This window comes from Loxodonta africana, chromosome 21, assembly GCF_030014295.1.
Source record: "Loxodonta africana isolate mLoxAfr1 chromosome 21, mLoxAfr1.hap2, whole genome shotgun sequence".
Lineage (NCBI taxonomy): Eukaryota > Metazoa > Chordata > Mammalia > Proboscidea > Elephantidae > Loxodonta > Loxodonta africana.
The window spans coordinates 49334054-49352411 of NC_087362.1; the positions used below are offsets into that span (position 1 = coordinate 49334054).

The window sequence follows — 18358 nt, forward strand, 5'->3', positions numbered from 1 at the left end:
ATTCTCAGCAGGGGTTCCAACCAAGACCAAACCAGTTGGCAGGTGCTAACAGCTAGGGTTTCCCTCCCACCCAAAAAGAACTTCCACAGACCCATATCCCACTGATGTCTCACAGTGCCGTCCCCCTGGGCACCTCTTGGTACCTGAACATAGGGAGCACATCGCTGAGGGCAGTGAAGTCCTCAGGTGACACCTGGTTCAGCTGAATGTCATAGACGGACGGTGCACCAGGGCACCTATCCAGCTCCAAGGGAGGGACAATGACCTGCTCCCCGAGGCTGGTCTGAACATGGATGGGAAACAGCTTGTTCCATGACCACATCCTTCTAGACTCCACCAGCTGGGCATAGACAGTTGCTCTGTGAGGTACTGCCTCACAATTTTCCTAAATTTATATTAAAAAAAAAGAACAAAAATAAATAAATGCAGGTACATTAACCACAGTAATTCCTATCGATCAAAAGTGGTTTATTTGTTAATATTAGGCTGGTGTGGTAACAACTAATACGTTACCACTAGGATAATGGGTCGCTTTCTGCCCTATGCTCTTGGAAAAGAACAAAAAAGGAACAGGGTTTCAAAAGAATACGTGTTATACCTAAAATGACTCAGGATGCCAGATAAGCTCCTAGCTACCTGACACTCTAAAATACTTCAGCAATAAACCTTGGATGGCATCATGCTGATTAACTCCCACGCTGACTGTTAAGAAAGAGTTCAAGCCTCACTGCTAAGCAATCATCTTGGCACCCGGCTCAGAACATCCCTTCAGTGAGGCCCTTGCCCAGATACCAGCACCTCTTTATTGTAAAGCCCAATGGACAACTGCCCACGCTCGGCCGGCCTGGCCTCCTAGCATCATCCGACACTGCTGACCATGCTTCTTGCTTGGCTTAGCTAAAGTTCCTGTCTAGTATCCCTCCTGCCTCACTCATTCATGCCTTCGACAACCTCTCCACACCAGGACTGGGGACCCAGCAGTTAATGGGACACTCTTACTCTCCTGGGCGCTCTTGACAGACGCTTCTCTGTTGTGAGGGGCTGCCCTGTGCACTGTAGGATATAAGAGCATCCCAGTTCATCTTCCTGTCTCTCTGCGTTATCAGTCTCCTGTGCCTGAAGGACCCCCATCTTCCAGACCAACCCCTGACCACTTTCCAAGATGACTCAGATCAAGCATCCTCTCCTTGATCTCACCCACCACCCTGCCAGAATGGGAAGGTCTCACCTGGACTGACCACCAGCAGAAAGCTGCAAGCTGCACTGTCATGGCCTGTTCCCCCTCTGCCTCCCTGTGAGCTCACCTTCATATTGCTGGCACCCAAAAGAGGACCCAGCATATGAAGGTGCCCAGTCAATGTCACTTCAACCCCCATGTGGACAATCTGTAAGGCACCCCAGCAGCCTGGCTCATCCAGGAAGAGGCAGAAGGCAACAAAAGCCTTTGTGGGCCAGCCAGAATTCCTTCAAGCTCAGAGACAGGGTGGGCAGGTGGGGATAGGAAGGAGAGTGGACAGTGGACACCAGTTGGGAGAGGAAGGTGTGGAGCTGCCTGTGACCTTCCAAATAGGATGAATTACCCGTTGCCATTGAGTCAATTCTGACTCATAGCGACTCGACAGGTCAGAGTAGAACTGCCCCACAGAGTTTCCAAGGAGCGCCTGGCGGATCTGAACTGTCGACCTTTTGATTAGCAGCCATAGCACTTAAACACTTCGCCACCAGGTTTCCATAAACATACACACCCAACGTGGGGCTCAAACCCACAATCCTGAGATTAAGAGTCTCATGCTCTACCGACTAAGCTAGGATGAATTAAAAAAAAAAAAAGAGAAAGGTAAATTGGGCAACATTAACATAATTCTAAATATACTTGTTCTCTCTTTCCAGGATTCATCTAGTTGGTGGTTCTAATGTGGAGAAATAGAAATTTCATACTGAAGTTAATCACTAGAAAGGATCTTAAGTTTTAGAGGGGATGAGCATCACACTACCCTGTGCGGGAGCTGGAGGGCGGTCACATCACATGCTGACTATTTGAGCTGGGAAGACTCTGGACTCTGGACCACCCTGGAAGGGAGCCTTCTTCACTCTGGGGGCACCTGAACCCCCAAGGAGGGTCCGCGGAGGGGGACAGTCACAGGCCTGACCTGGAGGGTGCCTACCAGGCAGTGCCAGCAGAGGACAAGGCAGAGCACTCAGTCCTGCCCCAGCAGGTCTCAGCTTCTGTGCCTCTGCCTCTAGTTTATGACCACAAAACACCCATACCAAGCTCTTCAAGAGAACATTTCAGCGTGTTTCTCCCTTCTCTAAAAAACTATCACCTTCACCCAAATCTCTTCACCTGGAATGGCCTGGCATTCAAGGTCTTCCACCTTCTACCCCATTCTCCACCATCAGTCCACGAGACCTCCAGGCAGTGTTCTCACTAACCTGCCAAACAGGTCCCCTACCTGGAACACCTCTCCCTCTCTTCAATACCCTTCTAAATTCTACTCCCTTGCCACACACGCTCTCAAGCCCACATGCCCACAACTCCTTCTGATCCCTGATCTCTTCTGCCAGTTCTAACCCAAATGCCTGTGGTGTTTCCATCTTCCTAACCATTTAGCCCATCGAATCCTCACCATTGCTGGCTACGTGGCTCTTAGAAGCAAGAAAGATGTCTTGTACTACTCCCTAGATGCTAGAACCGCTTACACACAGTTAACACTCAAAGACTATTTGCTGAATTGATTTCAACATGAAAATAGCTTCTTGCCTCTCGGCTCTAACCTACTAAGGCTTGGCATTCAAGAAGCACAGAAGTCATAATTGAGAGAACTAGCACCTCCCAGGAATGGGGGGGCGGTCCCAAGGTATGAGGACAGGTCCTAAGGGTTTGTGTTGAGCCTGTTCATGAACAGAAGCTGTGGGAGCTGATGGGACCACAGGAGTACCCCCAAGTAGGCCCTAGGTCCACTACCTGCACGAGATGCCTGTGCGCATGCTCATAGGAGGGCAGTGCTCCCTCCCCGATCAGCTCTGTGTCAAATAGCTCTGTGACCAGGATGTTGGCACGGCATGGCATGTCACCATCTGAAAAACACAAGGAAACATAGTCAGAAGCAAATATGTGCAAGACAAGGAGCCCTAGTGGCACAATGGCTTAGCACTCAGCTGCCAACCAAAAGGTCAGCAATTCAAACCCACCTTCCACTCCACAGAAGAAAAGACCTGGCAATCTGCTTCAGTAAAGGCTGCAGCCTAGGAAACCCTATGGGGCCATTCTACTTTGTCATATAGGGTCACTATGTACCAAAATCAACTCAGCGACACACAACAATATGTGCAAGACAAAAGGTTAAACAGGTCATTAAGAGCCTACACATACCGTGAGTATTTACAGATAAAGTGTCATAATGTCTGTTACTGACCTTCCAATGAACAACTAATGCAGTGATATTTGGCTATTAAATTAGCCAAAAAATTATTTTAAAAGCACAAACTGAATGCTGGTACTTCAGATACTTCTGGGCTGCAGAGAGAGAAAAAAACCAAAGCAGAGAAAGAGGTTGCCCGATGGTCTTCCAGTCACTGTGAGATCAGCTACAGCTATAGCTACCAAAACTGAGACCCAGATTCAGAATCCCAGGTCCTTGATATTAATTCCCCCCTAAGTTAGTTTCTTGCCTCCAAACAATCCTGCAAATAGTAGTTGTTCTGGAATAGTAGGATTATGGAGGGTCTTTTTGTTAGTTCTATATTCTAAACCTTCTATAATGTAGTACGTTACTTGTGCAATTATGGTTTTTAATGAGCCAAAAAAAAAAAAAAAATAGACTTTGGAAAGGGTTATTCATCAAGGAGAATTAACTGTAAACACTCCTAATGGCTCATAAATTCCAATTTGACAGAGCCCATTTATCTTTCCTCACAGAAAACAAGTCACATGGAAGATGAAAAAGAAAAGAGAAGCAGTAAAGCAGCTCAAAGAAGAAGGGTGTAGAAAGAGGGCATTTTTAAAATAAAGGGAACACTTCAGAGAAAAAACTTGCCCTTAGGTAGATGTTTCAGTTCTAAAGTACTGCGTTTTCTTTTAACTGTGGTGATAATCATAACCTCACCACAGAATTTTTTTAAACAAATCTTTCAACCGTGCTGTTACGGATGGAACTGTGTCCCTCAAAAATACGTGTTATAAATCCTAACCTCTGCCTGTGGTTATAACCCCATTTGTGAATGGCTGTGTTTGTTATGTTATTGTGGCAATATTAGGTTATGTCAATGAGGATTAGATTGTGTTTATTATATTAACGAAGCAGGATTAGGGTATATCTTGATACAGTCTCTTTTGAAATATACAAGAGATTAAACAAGCAAGTGAGAGAAGAGATGGGAGAAGAGAGAAGCCAAGCCACATGAAGATCACCCAGGAGCAGAAGCCCAAAAAGACAAGGACCTTCCTCCAAGCTGACATAGAGAGAGAGCCTGACCCTAGAGCTGGCTCCCTGAATTCTAGCCTCTTTTTTTTAACCTGTGAGGAAATATATTTCTCTTTGTTAAACCTATCCACTTGTGGTATTTCTGTTATAGCAGCACTAGATAACAAAGACATGTGCTCTGCAGATACCAAAGGTAGCATGTGAAATTTTAGAAGTCTGATTCAAGCTCCTAGACTATAAAATATATTCTGGAAATCTCAAGAGATTGTGATATACAGAAAAATCTATCATGCTGTATGTTCAGGTTGGACGCCAGAACTAAGTAAACCCCTTTCTGCTATGTAATTAGTTTCACTTCTCACCAAACTCAAGGGTTGACCCACACAAGAATTCCATCTTGCTTAAAACAGCAAAAGGAAGTTTCGTTTGCCACAGCTATTGCACTTGATTAGCTCCATTTATTCACTGCTGGTTTGTTTTAACCAGTACACAAATAAACATCAAGAGAAACAAACTGCTTGTGTTTAGAGCCACCACAAATCCGAGGCCCCATTTCTCTGCAATTACCTGCGTACATTTATTCCACCTGAAACTTTTTACTCTCTCATACAAGAGCAAGTAAAGCTTTCAACACAGGATCTGTTGATCTCACCTGGCCCTACTGTCACCTCAGTGGAATGCTTGTTGATAATCTTAATCTTATCACTGAAGCCATTTTTCTCCACTATCTTCACAGCTGCATCAGCCATAGGCTTAAAAACCTAGAAATTAGAGCAAACACTCAACTAAAAATGAGCAACAAAGTGAGTAACACCCTAACACCCAAGGCTAACAGGACAGTCCTAGGTTCTGGCCCTGAGATATGAAATAAAAGAGATCTCCTCCTGAATATACAAAGTGCACTTTGTTACTGTGGACGATAAAGAGAAAATACTTTTTTGTTGCTAATTTAATCTAAATAAACACGACATCTGGGTAACCTCTAAATGTGTGTCACGGAAATGAATGCAAGAGTTCCAGTTAGGTTAGCTTGCAGATATGAGCTCCCATCCCAAGCCCAGTACAGTGGGGATGCTGGGTGTCCTGAAGAGGCCTCACACCTGAGCGAGGAAGGGAGGTGTCAGTGCTACACTAGAGGGGCGCCAAAGGGCAGTGGGAGCCAGGAGGGAACTGGCCTCACAAAACCACAATTTGTGGACTGGATGTCTGTGACTTGGGACAAGTGTTATGCTCTCTAGAGGACTGTGTTAGACATAAGTGTGAGCAGGTCACCCTCCTGCTCAAAACTGTCGAAATCCCCACTCTTGGTCTAACACAGCCAACCATCCTTTTTTTTTTTTTTAATTTTTATTGTGCTGTAAGTGAACGTTTACAAATCGAGTCAGTCTCGTACAAAAACTTATACACACCTTGCTATATACTCCTAATTGCTCTCCCCCTAATGAGATAGCATACTCCTTCCCTCTAGTCTCTCTTTTTATGTCCATTCAGCCAGCTTCTGACCCCCTCTGTCCTCTCATCTCCTCTCCAGACATGAGCTGCCAACATAGTCTCATGTGTCTGCTTGATCCAAGAAGCTCACTCTTCGCCAGTATCATTTTCTATCCCATAGTCCAGTCCAATCCCTGACTGAAGAGTTGGCTATGGGAATGGTTCCTATCTTAGGCTAACAGAAGGTCTGGGGACCACGACCTACAAGGTCCTTCTAGTCTCAGCCAGACCACTAAGTCTGGTCTTTTCACGAGGATTTGAGGTCTGCATCCCACTGCTCTCCTGCTCCCTCAGGGGTTCTCTGTTGTGTTCCCTGTTAGGGCAGTCAAAGGCTATAGCCAGGTACCATCTAGTTCTTCTCGTTTCAGGCTGATGTAGTCTCTCCTACCATCCTTTTTTATGGTGTTCGAGGCCCTCCACGATATAGCCCACCTTTCCATCCTGGCCTTACCTCCCCTACACCTCAATGTCCGATGCTCCAGCCACACTGATCATCTCACTGTCACTAGGCAAACCTGAGCCTTCCCTGCTTTAAAGTCCCTTCCAGCCACCTGCCAAATCAAGCCAAATGTCCCAGGGCTAAACTAATGTCACCTTCTCCAGAAGTCTTCCCTAAGCCTTAAAGTTGAGTGTAGCTATGGTGGAGTAGGGAGCTGGAAGGAGTCTGGGTAGAGCACCCTGGACTGCTGACCCACAGACTTAATGTAAGAAAGCAAAAACATCTACCTTCTTTAAGCCACTGTTATTTTGGGACTTTGTTATTTGTAACTCTATCACCACATCAATAAAATTTTGTAGGGGAAAGTATTTAGGACATGCTTAACTACACTCTCAAAAAGCTTAAAAGAATACTGTATTTTACACAAATAAGTACATCTTCTACATTTGTTTGCCAACCTCGCCCTTCCCCACAAAGTATTTTCATAAGTGCCACTATGCCAATATTTTTTTTACATGCTGCTGTAAAAAAAAAAATTAGCATAGCGTGCTTACAAGAATACCTGGGGGGGAGGAGGGAGGGCAAGGTTGGCAAACAAACGTAGAAGGCGTGCTCATGTGCATAAAAATACGGTACATGCCAAATTTTAACAGCGGTTAACTTGGCTTAAAAGGTTATTTTTATGTTGTATTTACCAAATTTACTACAGTGATATGAATTATTTACCTTATGAGAAAACAGCAAGTTTACTATTTTATTAAGGAAAAAAATGATAGACTGCAAATATTTATATTATCAGAAAACAACATGTTTAAGAAAAAAAAGACAGATTGCAAAACTATCAGTAAGTGTAACAGGACAATTATCTCTGCAGGGACATTCAAGGCAATGGTTCTCAACCTTGGCTGCACAAAAAAAAATCCAATGCCCAAACCACCTCCCCAGAATAATTAAATCAAAATATCCGGGAGTGGGACTAGATGTTAGTATTTTTAAAGCCCCTTGGTGATTCTGATGTGCAGCCAAGATTGAGAACCACTATTTTCGGAGGAGAAGACAGGGATTGTGTCTGATTCACCTCTGTACCTGGGAACAGAACATCCCTGTGCTTGGCGCAGCGTGAGCACTCCGTGAACGTCAGTGAACAAATGGAGGGGAACGCGCAAGGGGCATAAGGGACATCCTGTGCAAGGCACAGGATACACACCCGGAGAGTGTGACTCACCTCAATACCGTAGCAAAAGTCAGCACCTGCCGTGACTGCCATCATTGACAAGAGACCTGTGCCAGTGCCAATGTCAAGAACCAAGGCCTTCTGTCCTCTCTCCTTCACCCTGCTCACAGCAGCCTGGATCCCCTGGTAATATTTTATATTCTAAGAGAAAGGGAGAAATGGCTGTCACTTCATCAGTTATTACAAGCGAAATACACGTGAAAAAGTACTTTGTAAAGCTCTAGCATCACAGTTGACAGTAACAGAGTAAGCAGTCTTTCTGGTCCCTCCAGGAACAGCACTGGCTAGCTAGCCGGATAGGCCTTACTGAGATATCAAGAGCACTGGGCCAAGTTCTTGCCCCTTAATTAAGCCATTGTCTCTTCCCTCTACACCCACTCTTCCATGCTCTGCAAACTACATTCTCCTTTCCCAACTGTCAGGTATGGCCAATAGGGGGAACTAGCGGGCAGCTGGGAGGTAGGAAGGAGAAAGCTTGCTCCTTCCTGTAAGCCTGCTGTTCTCCTCAGGCTCCTCCAGACTCCAGCTTAGTTCAGCACTCCCATGACCAACCTCCTTGGCCCCTCGGCCCCTCAGCCCCTCGGGGGATCAGCAGCACTCCCCCTAAGAGATTTGAGCACCAGCCCCACAGGGCCTCTCCTCCCCATTTCTAGGTTCTGGAAACCCTAATCTTCTCCCTAAGCAAGGTAACTGCTTCTTGCAGTTACTATCACTGGGTTACCCAGTGTTTCCATTTGCTCTCCACTCCTCCCACACCTGTGTAAGCAATTCCCTATATTAAACTCCCTCTGCTGAAATATGTAGTGTGGCTTCAGTTTTCCTGCCTGCACTTTAATTCACATAGACTCTTTGTCTAAAAATTGCTTCCCCCTTAGGAAATCATTTCTCTGCATCTTACAGATCTATGGCTAAGATCTCCAGTAACTTAAGCAGATACACCTTCCATCTGTAAGACTTTGGCTGAACAGGTACTCTGACTGATCCTTCAGTTGAAAGTGATGGAAAAATGACGGAAAACACATTCGTAATTTTTTTTAAACGCACATTAAAAAAAACCCTCATTGCCGTTGAGCCAATTCTGAGTCATAGCGACCCTACAGGACAGAGTAGAACACCCCTATAGGGTTTCTAAGGCGTGCCTGGTAGAGTTGAACTGCTGACCTTTTGGTTAGCAGCCATAGCACTTAACCACTTAAATGCATATACATCCTGGCAAATTAGTAAGAAATATTAAGAGGCCAAAAACCAAGTTAAAAGCAGGAACACCAAACCAAAAAACCAAACCTGTTGCTGTCAAGTTGATTCCAACTCATAGTGACCCTACAGGACAGAGTACAACTGCCACATAGAGCTTCCATGGAGTGCCTGGTAGCAGCCAACCTTTTGGTTAGCAGCACTTAACTTTGGTTAGTAGCACTCAACCACTACACCTCCAGGCAAACGGATACGTAAAAAATGTTTAGAAGCTGGCTTTTACCATGAGGGCACTGGCCAACCCTACTGAGCTTCCGTTTTTCACAGCCTCAGCATTAGTGAGCTGAAATGGACTGGTATTGGCCATTTTGAATCAGACAATCATATAGTCTACTATGCTGGGAATGACAACTCGAAGAGGAATGGTGTTGCATTCATCGTCAAAAAGAACATTTCAAGATCTATCCTGAAGTAGAACGCTGTCAGTGATAGGATGATATCCATACGGAAGACCAGTTAATACGACTATTATTCAAATTTATGCACCAACTACTAGGGCCAAAGATGAAGAAATAGAAGACTTTTATCAGCTGCTACAGTCTGAAATTGATCGAACATGCAATCAAGAGGCATTGATAATTACTGGCGATTGGAATGCGAAAGTTGGAAACAAAGAAGAAGGATTGGTAGTTGGAAAATATGGCCTTGGTGATAGAAATGATGCCGGAGGTCGAATGATAGAATTTTGGAAGACCAACAACTTCTTCATCGCAAATACCTTCTTTCACCAACATAAACAGCGACTATACACATGGACCTCGCCAGATGGAACACACAGAAATCACACTGACTACATCTGTGGAAAGAAACGATGGAAAAGCTCGATATCATCAGTCAGAACAAGGCCAGGGGCCGACTGTGGAACAGACCATCAATTGCTCATATGCAAGTTCAAGCTTGCAGAGCAAGTACACGAGAGCAAAAACATGACCTCGAGTATATCCCACCTGAATTTAGAGACCATCTCAAGTATAGATTTGACGCATTGAACACTAGTGACTGCAGACCAGACGAGTTGTGGAATGACATCAAGGACATCATCCATGAAGAAAGCAAGAGGTCACTGAGGAGACAGAAAAGAAAGAAAAGACCAAGATGGATGTCAGAGGAGACTCTGAAACTTGCTCTTGAGCGTCGAGCAGCTAAAGCACAAGTAATGATGAAGTAAGAGACCTGAACAGAAGATTTCAAAGGGCCTCTCGAGAAGACAAAGTAAAGTATTATAATGACATGTGAAAAGAGCTGGAGATCAAAAACCAAAAGGCAAGAACACGCTCAGCATTTCTCAAGCTGAAAGAACTGAAGAAAAAATTCAAGTCTCAAGTTGCAATAGTGAAGGATTCCATGGGGAAAATATTAAATGACGCAGGAAGCATCAAAAGAAGATGGAAGGAATACAAAGAGTCATTATACCAAAAAGAATTAGTCGATATTCAACCATTTCGAGAGGTGGCATATGAGCAGGAACCGATGGTACTGAAGGAAGAAGTCCAAGCTACACTGAAGGCATTGGCAAAAAACAGGGCTCCAGGAATTGATGGAATATCAATCGAGATGTTTCAACAAACAGATGCAGCGCTGGACGTGCTCACTCGTCTATGCCAAAAAATATGGAAAACAGCTTCCTGGCCAACTGACTGGAAGAGATCCATATTTTGCCTATTTCCAAGAAAGGTGATCCAACCAAACGTGGAAATTAGAGAACAATATCATTAATATCACACGCAAGCAAAATTTTGCTGAAGATCATTCAAAAACGGCTGCAGCAATATATCGACAGGGAACTACCAGAAATTCACGCTGGTTTCAGAAGAGGACATGGAACCAGGGATATCATTGCTGATGTCAGATGGATCCTGGCTGAAAGCAGAGAATACCAGAAGGATGTTTACCTGTGTTTTATTGACTATGCAAAGGCATTCGACTGTGTGGATCATACCAAACTATGGATAACACTGCAAAGAATGGGAATTCCAGAACACTTAATTGTGCTCATGAGGAACCTTTACATAGATCAAGAGGCAGTTGTTCGAACAGAACAAGGAGATACTGATTGGTTTAAAGTCAGCAAAGGTGTGCATCAGGGTTGTATTCTTTCACCATACCTATTTAATCTGTATGCTGAACAAATAATCCGAGAAGCTGGACTATATGAAGAAGAATGGGGCATCAGGATTGGAGGAAGACTCATTAACAGCCTGAGTTATCCAGATGACACAACCTTGCTTGCTGAAAGTAAAAAGGACTTGAAGCACTTACTAATGAAGATCAAAGACCACAGCCTTCAGTATGGATTACACCTCAACATAAAGAAAACAAAAATCCTCACAACTGGACCAGTGAGCAACATCATGATAAACGAAGAAAAGATTGAAGTTGTCAAGGATTTCATTTTACTTGGATCCACAATCAACAGCCATGGAAGCAACAGTCAAGAAATCAAAAGACGCATTGCATTGGGCAAATCTGCTGCAAAGGACCTCTTGAAAGTGTTGAAGAGCAAAGATGTCACCCTGAAGACTAAGGTGCGCCTGACCCAGGCATGGTATTCTCAATTGCATCATATGCATGTGAAAGCTGGACAAGGAATAAGGAAGACAGAAAAAGAGTTGACACCTTTGAATTGTGGTGTTGGCGAAGAATATTGAATATACCAGGGACTGCCAAAAGAACGAACAAATCTGTCTTGGAAGAAGTGCGGCCAGAATGCTTCTTAGAGGCAAGGATGGCGAGACTGCATCTTACATACTTCGGACATGTTGTCAGGAGGGATCAGTCCCTGGAGAAGGACATCATGCTTGGCAGAGCACAGGGTCAGCAGAAAAGAGAAAGACCCTCAACAAGGTGGACTGACACAGTGGCTGCAACAATGAGCTCAAGCATAACAACGATTGTAAGGATGGCACATGACTGGGCAGTGTTTCATTCTGTTGTGCATAGGGTTACTATGAGTCGGAATCGACTCGACGGCACCTTACAACAACGACAACACTAGAAGAAATTCTAAAGGACAATTCCCATGGAATCCAAACTTTATGGAGTCATTGGGGTCCATGAACTCCAAAAACTATTGCCCTGAGATAATATTTAAACCTTAAACCAAAAACATCCCCTGAGGTCTTCTTTAAACTAAGCAATAGTTTAGCTTAACTAGTAAAAAAGGTCTGCCTTGACCATTATACTCATTTAGGAATTGTTTACATGGGCTCAAACTGATAATAGCAACAGAATGATTAGATAGGAAATTTGGGAGGCAGTTAAGTTTATGTTAATGCGGGAGAAACAATTTAGAAAAGGAGAGTGCAAACGGCTGCACAACTTGAAGAATGTAATCAACGACATTGAATTGTACATGGGGAAACTGTTAGTTATGTTGTGCTGTGTATATTCTCAACAACAAAAAAATACTTTTTTAATTCTAAAGAGAGTTCTTTAGACAGAAAAAAAAAAAAAAAGTTCCAGATGGAAGCTCTGAGAAATAGGAAGAATCTAGTAAGTGTGTGAGCAAAGTTAAACAAAAAAATTGCCTCAACAAGGCAACAACTATAATACCCGGTGGAATTTAAAAACTAAAGCAAAAATAAAATTCATGACAGTATTTAAGTCAGAAGGGGGGAGTGACGGGAGTTCAAACTATAAGCTTGTTTTTGAAGGATACACACTAGGTGGTAAAACTATAAAGAGAAGCAAGGGAATGACTGATACAAATTCAAGACAGTGGAAACTTTTGGGAGAAGGGAGAGAAATGCAATCAAGAAGGAGCATACCAGAATTCTAAGTAATAATAATGTTCTATTTTTTTAAGCTGAGTGGTGAGTCTGTGAGCATTTATTCTATCATTTCTCTTTAAGTTGTACATATACACTTCATGCATTCTTCTGTATGTACATACCAATTTTTTTTTTTTTTTTAATAAGAATGGTACCAGATCTCAAAATAGTAACACGGAACTCTAAAAGACAATGGAATGATGATGCCAAAATTCTGAGGGGAAGTTACTTCCAAACAAGATTCCATATCCAGGCTAACTCTTAAGTGTAAGGATGGTGTAAAGAAGTTTTTAGCTAAGCACAGTCTCAAAAACCTCACCTCCCATGCACCCTCTCACAGAAAACCAAGGAAAGATGAGTTTCACCAAAAAAAGGGAGTAAACCAACAAAGATGAAGATGAGGGATCCTGGAAGACCTGGTACAAAAGAGAAGTTAAGGAAATCTGCAGGATGATCAGCAAGAATCCCAGAATGACAGATATACAGCAAGTACAAAGAACAACCGGAGCAGGTCAAAATGATCCTGGAGACATTTTCAGAGAAAATAAAATAGACTGAATATCTGACAAGTCTGACCATTCCGAAAGGAAATTTAGACAACTGGGAAAGAGTCTGGGCATAAAAGAATGATGTGTACATAGAAAACAAAGTAAAATGTAATTATTAACAAAGAGTTGGGCATGAAAGGAAAAGTAATCGGAGTATATCCCATGTACTATGTGAATAGTGTTTTCATAGTCCTAATAAGGTAAACTTTACAAACAACACGCACCTATAAAAGTGCTTTACAAATATTAATTCATTTAAGCCTCATAACAACTCTTTAAGGAGCAGTACATTGACAGGGAACTGCCAGAAATTCAAGCGGATTCAAGAGAGGACATGGAACAAGAGATATTATTGCTGATGTCAGATGGATCTTGGCTGAAAGTAGAATATACCAGAAAGATGTTTACCTGTGTTTTATTGACCATGCCAAGGCATTCAACTGTGTGGATCATAACAAATTACTGATAATATTACGAAGAATGAGAATTCCAGAACACTTAATTATGCTCATAAAGAACCTATACATAGACCAAGAGATAGTCGTTTGAAGAGAAGAAGGGAATACCGTGTGGTTTAAAAATCAGGAAAAGTGTGCATCGGGGTATATTCTTTCACCATACTTAATTAATTAATCTGTATGCTGTGCAAATAATCCGAGAAGCTGGACTATATGAAGAACACAGCACCAGGACTGGAGGAAGACTCATTAACAACCTGCAATATGTGGATGATACAACCTTGCTTGCTGAAAGAAGATTTGAAGCATTTGCTGAACAAGATCAAAGACTACAGCCTTCAGTATGGATTACACCTCAACATAAAGAAAATAAAAATCCTCACAACTGGATTAATAAGCAACATCGTGATAAACGGAGAAAATATTGAAGTTGTCAAGGATTTCATTCTACTTGGATCCATAATCAACGTGCATGGAAGCAGCAGTCAAGAAATCAGAGGATGTATTATATTGGGCAAATCTGCTACAAAAGACTTCTTTCAAGTGTTAGGACTTATTATATTGGGCAAATTTGCTACAAAAGACTTCTTTCAAGTGTTAAAAAGCAAAGATGTCACTTTGAGGACTAAGGTCCACCTACCCCAAGCCATGGTATTTTCAATGGCCTCATATGCATGTGAAAGCTGGACAGTGAATAAGAAGACGGAAGAACTGATGTCTTTAAACTGGTGCTGTTAAAGAATACTGAATATACTACAGACTGCCAGAAGAACCAACAAATCTGTCCTCAGAGGTGAGAATGGCGAGACTTTGTCTCACGTACTTTGTACGTTATCAGGAGGGACTAGCCCATGGAGAAGAACATCATGCTTGGTAAAGTAGAGGGTCAGTGAAAAAGGGGAAGGAAGACCCTCTATGAGATGGGCTGACACAGTGGCTGCAACAATAGGCTAAAAACGTAGCAACAATTGTGGGATGGCACAGGCCTAGGCAGTGTTTCATTCTGTTACGCATAGGTTCGCTATGAGTTGGAACTGACTTGACGCCACCTAACGACAACATTGTTATCCCTATTTTACATAAGAGAAAAGTAAGGTACAAAGAGGTGACGTAACTTGCCCACTATAACACTAAATGTTGATTTAACAAAAATTATAACTATATTGGGAGGAAATGGGAATGAGGTGGAAGGAAGAGCTGAAAGAAAACCAAATTCTCAGCTCTCATAATGGGAAATCAATAGCTAATAGCTATTTAGGTATGGAGGTTAAACACAAATAAATAGCTAATAAAGATAAAGAAAAAAGACTGTCTCTGAGATTAAGCATAAAATGGTGACGTGGGTGGCAGTACATGAGAGGACTGTTTTTTTTTTTCTTTAAAATACTTTATTGAGAAAAAATTCACATAACATAAAATTAATCATATTAAACAATTCAGTGACATTTAGTACACGCACAACGTTGTGCACCACCACCTCCATCTAGTTCCAAAACATTTCCATCATACCAAAGTAAAATTCCTTACCCATTAAGCAGTTTCTCCCCACTGCCCCGTTGCCTCAATCCCAGGTAACAACTAATCTGTGTTCTTTCTCTATGGGTTAATCTATTCTAGATAGCTCATATATATGGAATCATACACTGGAGACCTTTTCTATCTAGCTTCTTTCACGCAGCATATTTTTGAGGTTCATCCATGTTATAGCGTGTATCAGTATTTCATTCCTTTTTATGGCTGAAGAATATTCTATTATACGTATATATCACAATTTGCTTATGGGAAAGTAAATTGAGTAAAAGCTTTGGCTGTAGAGCTGAGGGAATCTTAGATTACTGATAGTGCACGCCACATTCATAATAAAGTAACTGTAAACATGAATTCACGGTAAGCACTTTGTGAGCTCAATGTCTCCCCTGTGTGATTTGTCTGTCCCTAACTCCAATACAATCTTAAACTGCATCTATCAAAGCATGATGTCCAGATTGTAAGGGGTATTGCTTCCATTGTCTTTGACTCTCATTAGATTGCATCTGTGGCATTCTGAACAGCTCTAGGCAAAGGCCACATTTAAAGGTTACTGACATACTAGGATAGGTTGACAGAATCAGTAGAAGGTCTGGTTATTTATGCAAAATGAGACCAGAACTGCACGGTGCCCTAAGTCAATCAGGAAAAGAAAGCTCCAATGAAACACAAATGTGAAAGAGAAAAACTAAAATGTAACTCTGCAATGGAGGCCAAATGTGCTCTTCAAAAAAGTCTGCAGTGACCTCTAGAGATTGGATTTTAAAAATACAAATTGACTACATAAGGTGAAACATCATGTAATTAGAGAATTTTGTTTTAAAAAGAATCCTGACAACTTTCTAGTACACCAACTCATTTGAAATCTGAACAACCAAGATCCAGAGAGGTACACATTTTCTCCAAGGTCACACTCAGGTCAATGGCAGAGCCGGAAGTAAGACCCAGCTCCCTGACTGATTTCCAGACCACCACACAACACTGCCTCTGAACATCATTCTAACATCATAGAGATAATGGTTTCCTTTTACACTTACTCTGTCTTTGTCATGCAGCATATCTGCATAGGATGACCTAAAAAACCAGAAAGACAGAAACTTCTGTTAATGATACACATCACCACCTGAGACTACTCACATACGTAAATGAATTCCTAACAGATGGAGTCATCTAGGCCTATGTTGAAACTATTTTAATAGATTTATAAGCTGTCATGCTCCAGTACTCCAAAAGAATATCAGAGACAGGTATTCATTTTCAGCAAAGAACCCCAGACCTAAAAACGTTCCAGTAGTTAACCGTGTCACAGCAAGGCCACAGCCACTAGCACTCTGATCACTGTACATTTTTCTCTTCAGGGAGAAGTCAGGCTCGATTATAATCTTGTACATGCATGTATACTGGGATAACCGCATACGTAACACTAGGGAGCAGAACTAGGGAAAGTGTATATCTGCCACACATGTGAACAGCACCACATCGTCAGGGACACGATGCAGTCCACCAGACTAAAGTGTTAAAGGGCAGAGGGCTGTTTATTTTCTAGGTAGTGATTCACAAATATGAGAAACCCCTGGCAGGGTCAGGATGAGCCCCCACCCCTCCCCGCAACACACACACTCTGCTAGCCCAGCCTAAAGATGTTGTCCAGGAATTCCAGGTGAGAACTATCAGGGAAACTGCACTTAAAATAAGCTCCCCAGCGATTCCAATGTTGACCTAAAGCTTCCTCTCTGGCCGTTCCTTCCTGGTTCTCCTATTCCAGGATTCCTGGCTGAGTACACCTGCTCATGGCAAACACCTGCCCTAATCCTCAGCACAGTGTGACAGCCTACTGCATACCCAGACTGGAGTCCAAGGCATCTGATTTGAGACCAAGTGCCCCATCCTACTGCAGCTGACTGGGAAGAAACCCACACTACCTCGCAATCTCCTGGTGGTAGTCATAGTGCTCATCCTCCTCCAGCCACTCCACAGATCCCGTGGTCGGATTGGCCCGCCCGCAGAAGACCTTCATGGTGCCACTCGGCTCCTCAGTTTTACAGAGAAAAGCAGCTTGGCCAGCGCGCTACTTGTGGACAGGTCTGGTTGTCAGAAACCTATTCACATCCTGATAACCAAAACTGTAGGGAGAAAAGGAAGGAAAAAACATCAAGAAATTGACAAAAGTGTCAAAACCACTGAAAAAAATTAATCAGTATTTTGATCTTTCCAGCAAGAGCTATTTGGTTTTATATGCAGCACGTAACATCAAAAACTACAATGCATCACCCTGACATTACTGGCACTAATCAAAAAAAATAGGAAATAACAAATGTTGGAGAGGTTGTGGGGAGACTGCAACTCTTATGTACTGCATGTGAGAATGCAAAATGGTACAACCACAAGGGAAAACGAGAAGGCTCCTCCTTAAAAAGCTAGAAAAAGAAATACCATACGATCTAGCAATCCCACTCCTAGGAATATATCCTAGAGAAATAAGAGTCAGCACACAAATAGACATAAACACAACCATGTTCACTGCAGCATTATTCACAACAGCAAAAAGACAGAAACAATCTAAGTGCCTGTCAACAGGTAAATGGATAAACAAATCATGGTACACACATACAATGGGATACTACAAAAAGATAAAGAACAATGATGAATCCGTAAAACATCCCACAACATGGACGAATCTGTAGGGCATTATGCTGAGTGAAATACGTCAATCACAAAAGGACAAATACTGTATGAGACCACTATTATAAATACCCAAGAAAAGGTTTACACACAGAAAAAAACAATCTTTGATGGATAGGGAGGAGAGGGGTGAGGAGGGGAGATCACTAACTAGATAAGAGAAAAGTGTTAACTTTGGTGAAGGGAAAGACAACACACAATACAGGAGAATTCAGCACAACTTGACCAAGGTAAAGTCATAGAAGCTTCATAGACACATCTAAACACCTTGAGGTACCAAGTTATTGGGGCTGAGGGCTGGGGAACATGATCTCGGGGACAACTAGCTCAACTGGCACAAAACAGTTCATAAAGAAAATGTTCTACATCCTACTTTAGTGAGTAGTGTCTGTGGTCTAAAAAGTTTTTGAGCTGCCATCTAAGATACATCTACTGGTCCCATCCTGTCCAGGGCAAAGGAGAATGAAGAAAACCAAAGCACAAGGAAAATATTAGCCCAAAGAACTAATGGACCACATGAACCACAGCTTC

The 18358-nt window shown here is 42.5% G+C and overlaps 1 protein-coding gene across 3 annotated transcripts in view; it reads right to left on the reverse strand.

Moving 5' to 3' along the window:
• The window catches only part of PRMT7 (protein arginine methyltransferase 7), a 39113-nt gene that overhangs the window by 16376 nt on the left and 4379 nt on the right, over positions 1-18358 (reverse strand). Inside the window, exons 2-7 of one of the 3 annotated variants that reach the window (XM_003417139.4) lie at positions 17068-17268; positions 16183-16219; positions 7580-7729; positions 5077-5185; positions 2966-3078; positions 144-385 (exon numbers count right to left, since the gene is read on the reverse strand). In XM_003417139.4, coding sequence (XP_003417187.2) covers positions 144-385; positions 2966-3078; positions 5077-5185; positions 7580-7729; positions 16183-16219; positions 17068-17162 — 746 coding nt within the window. In that variant the 5' untranslated portion in view covers positions 17163-17268. The remainder of the gene's footprint in view (positions 1-143; positions 386-2965; positions 3079-5076; positions 5186-7579; positions 7730-16182; positions 16220-17067; positions 17269-18358) is intronic. The other 2 variants (XM_023556598.2, XM_023556599.2) reach the window with 2 other exon arrangements.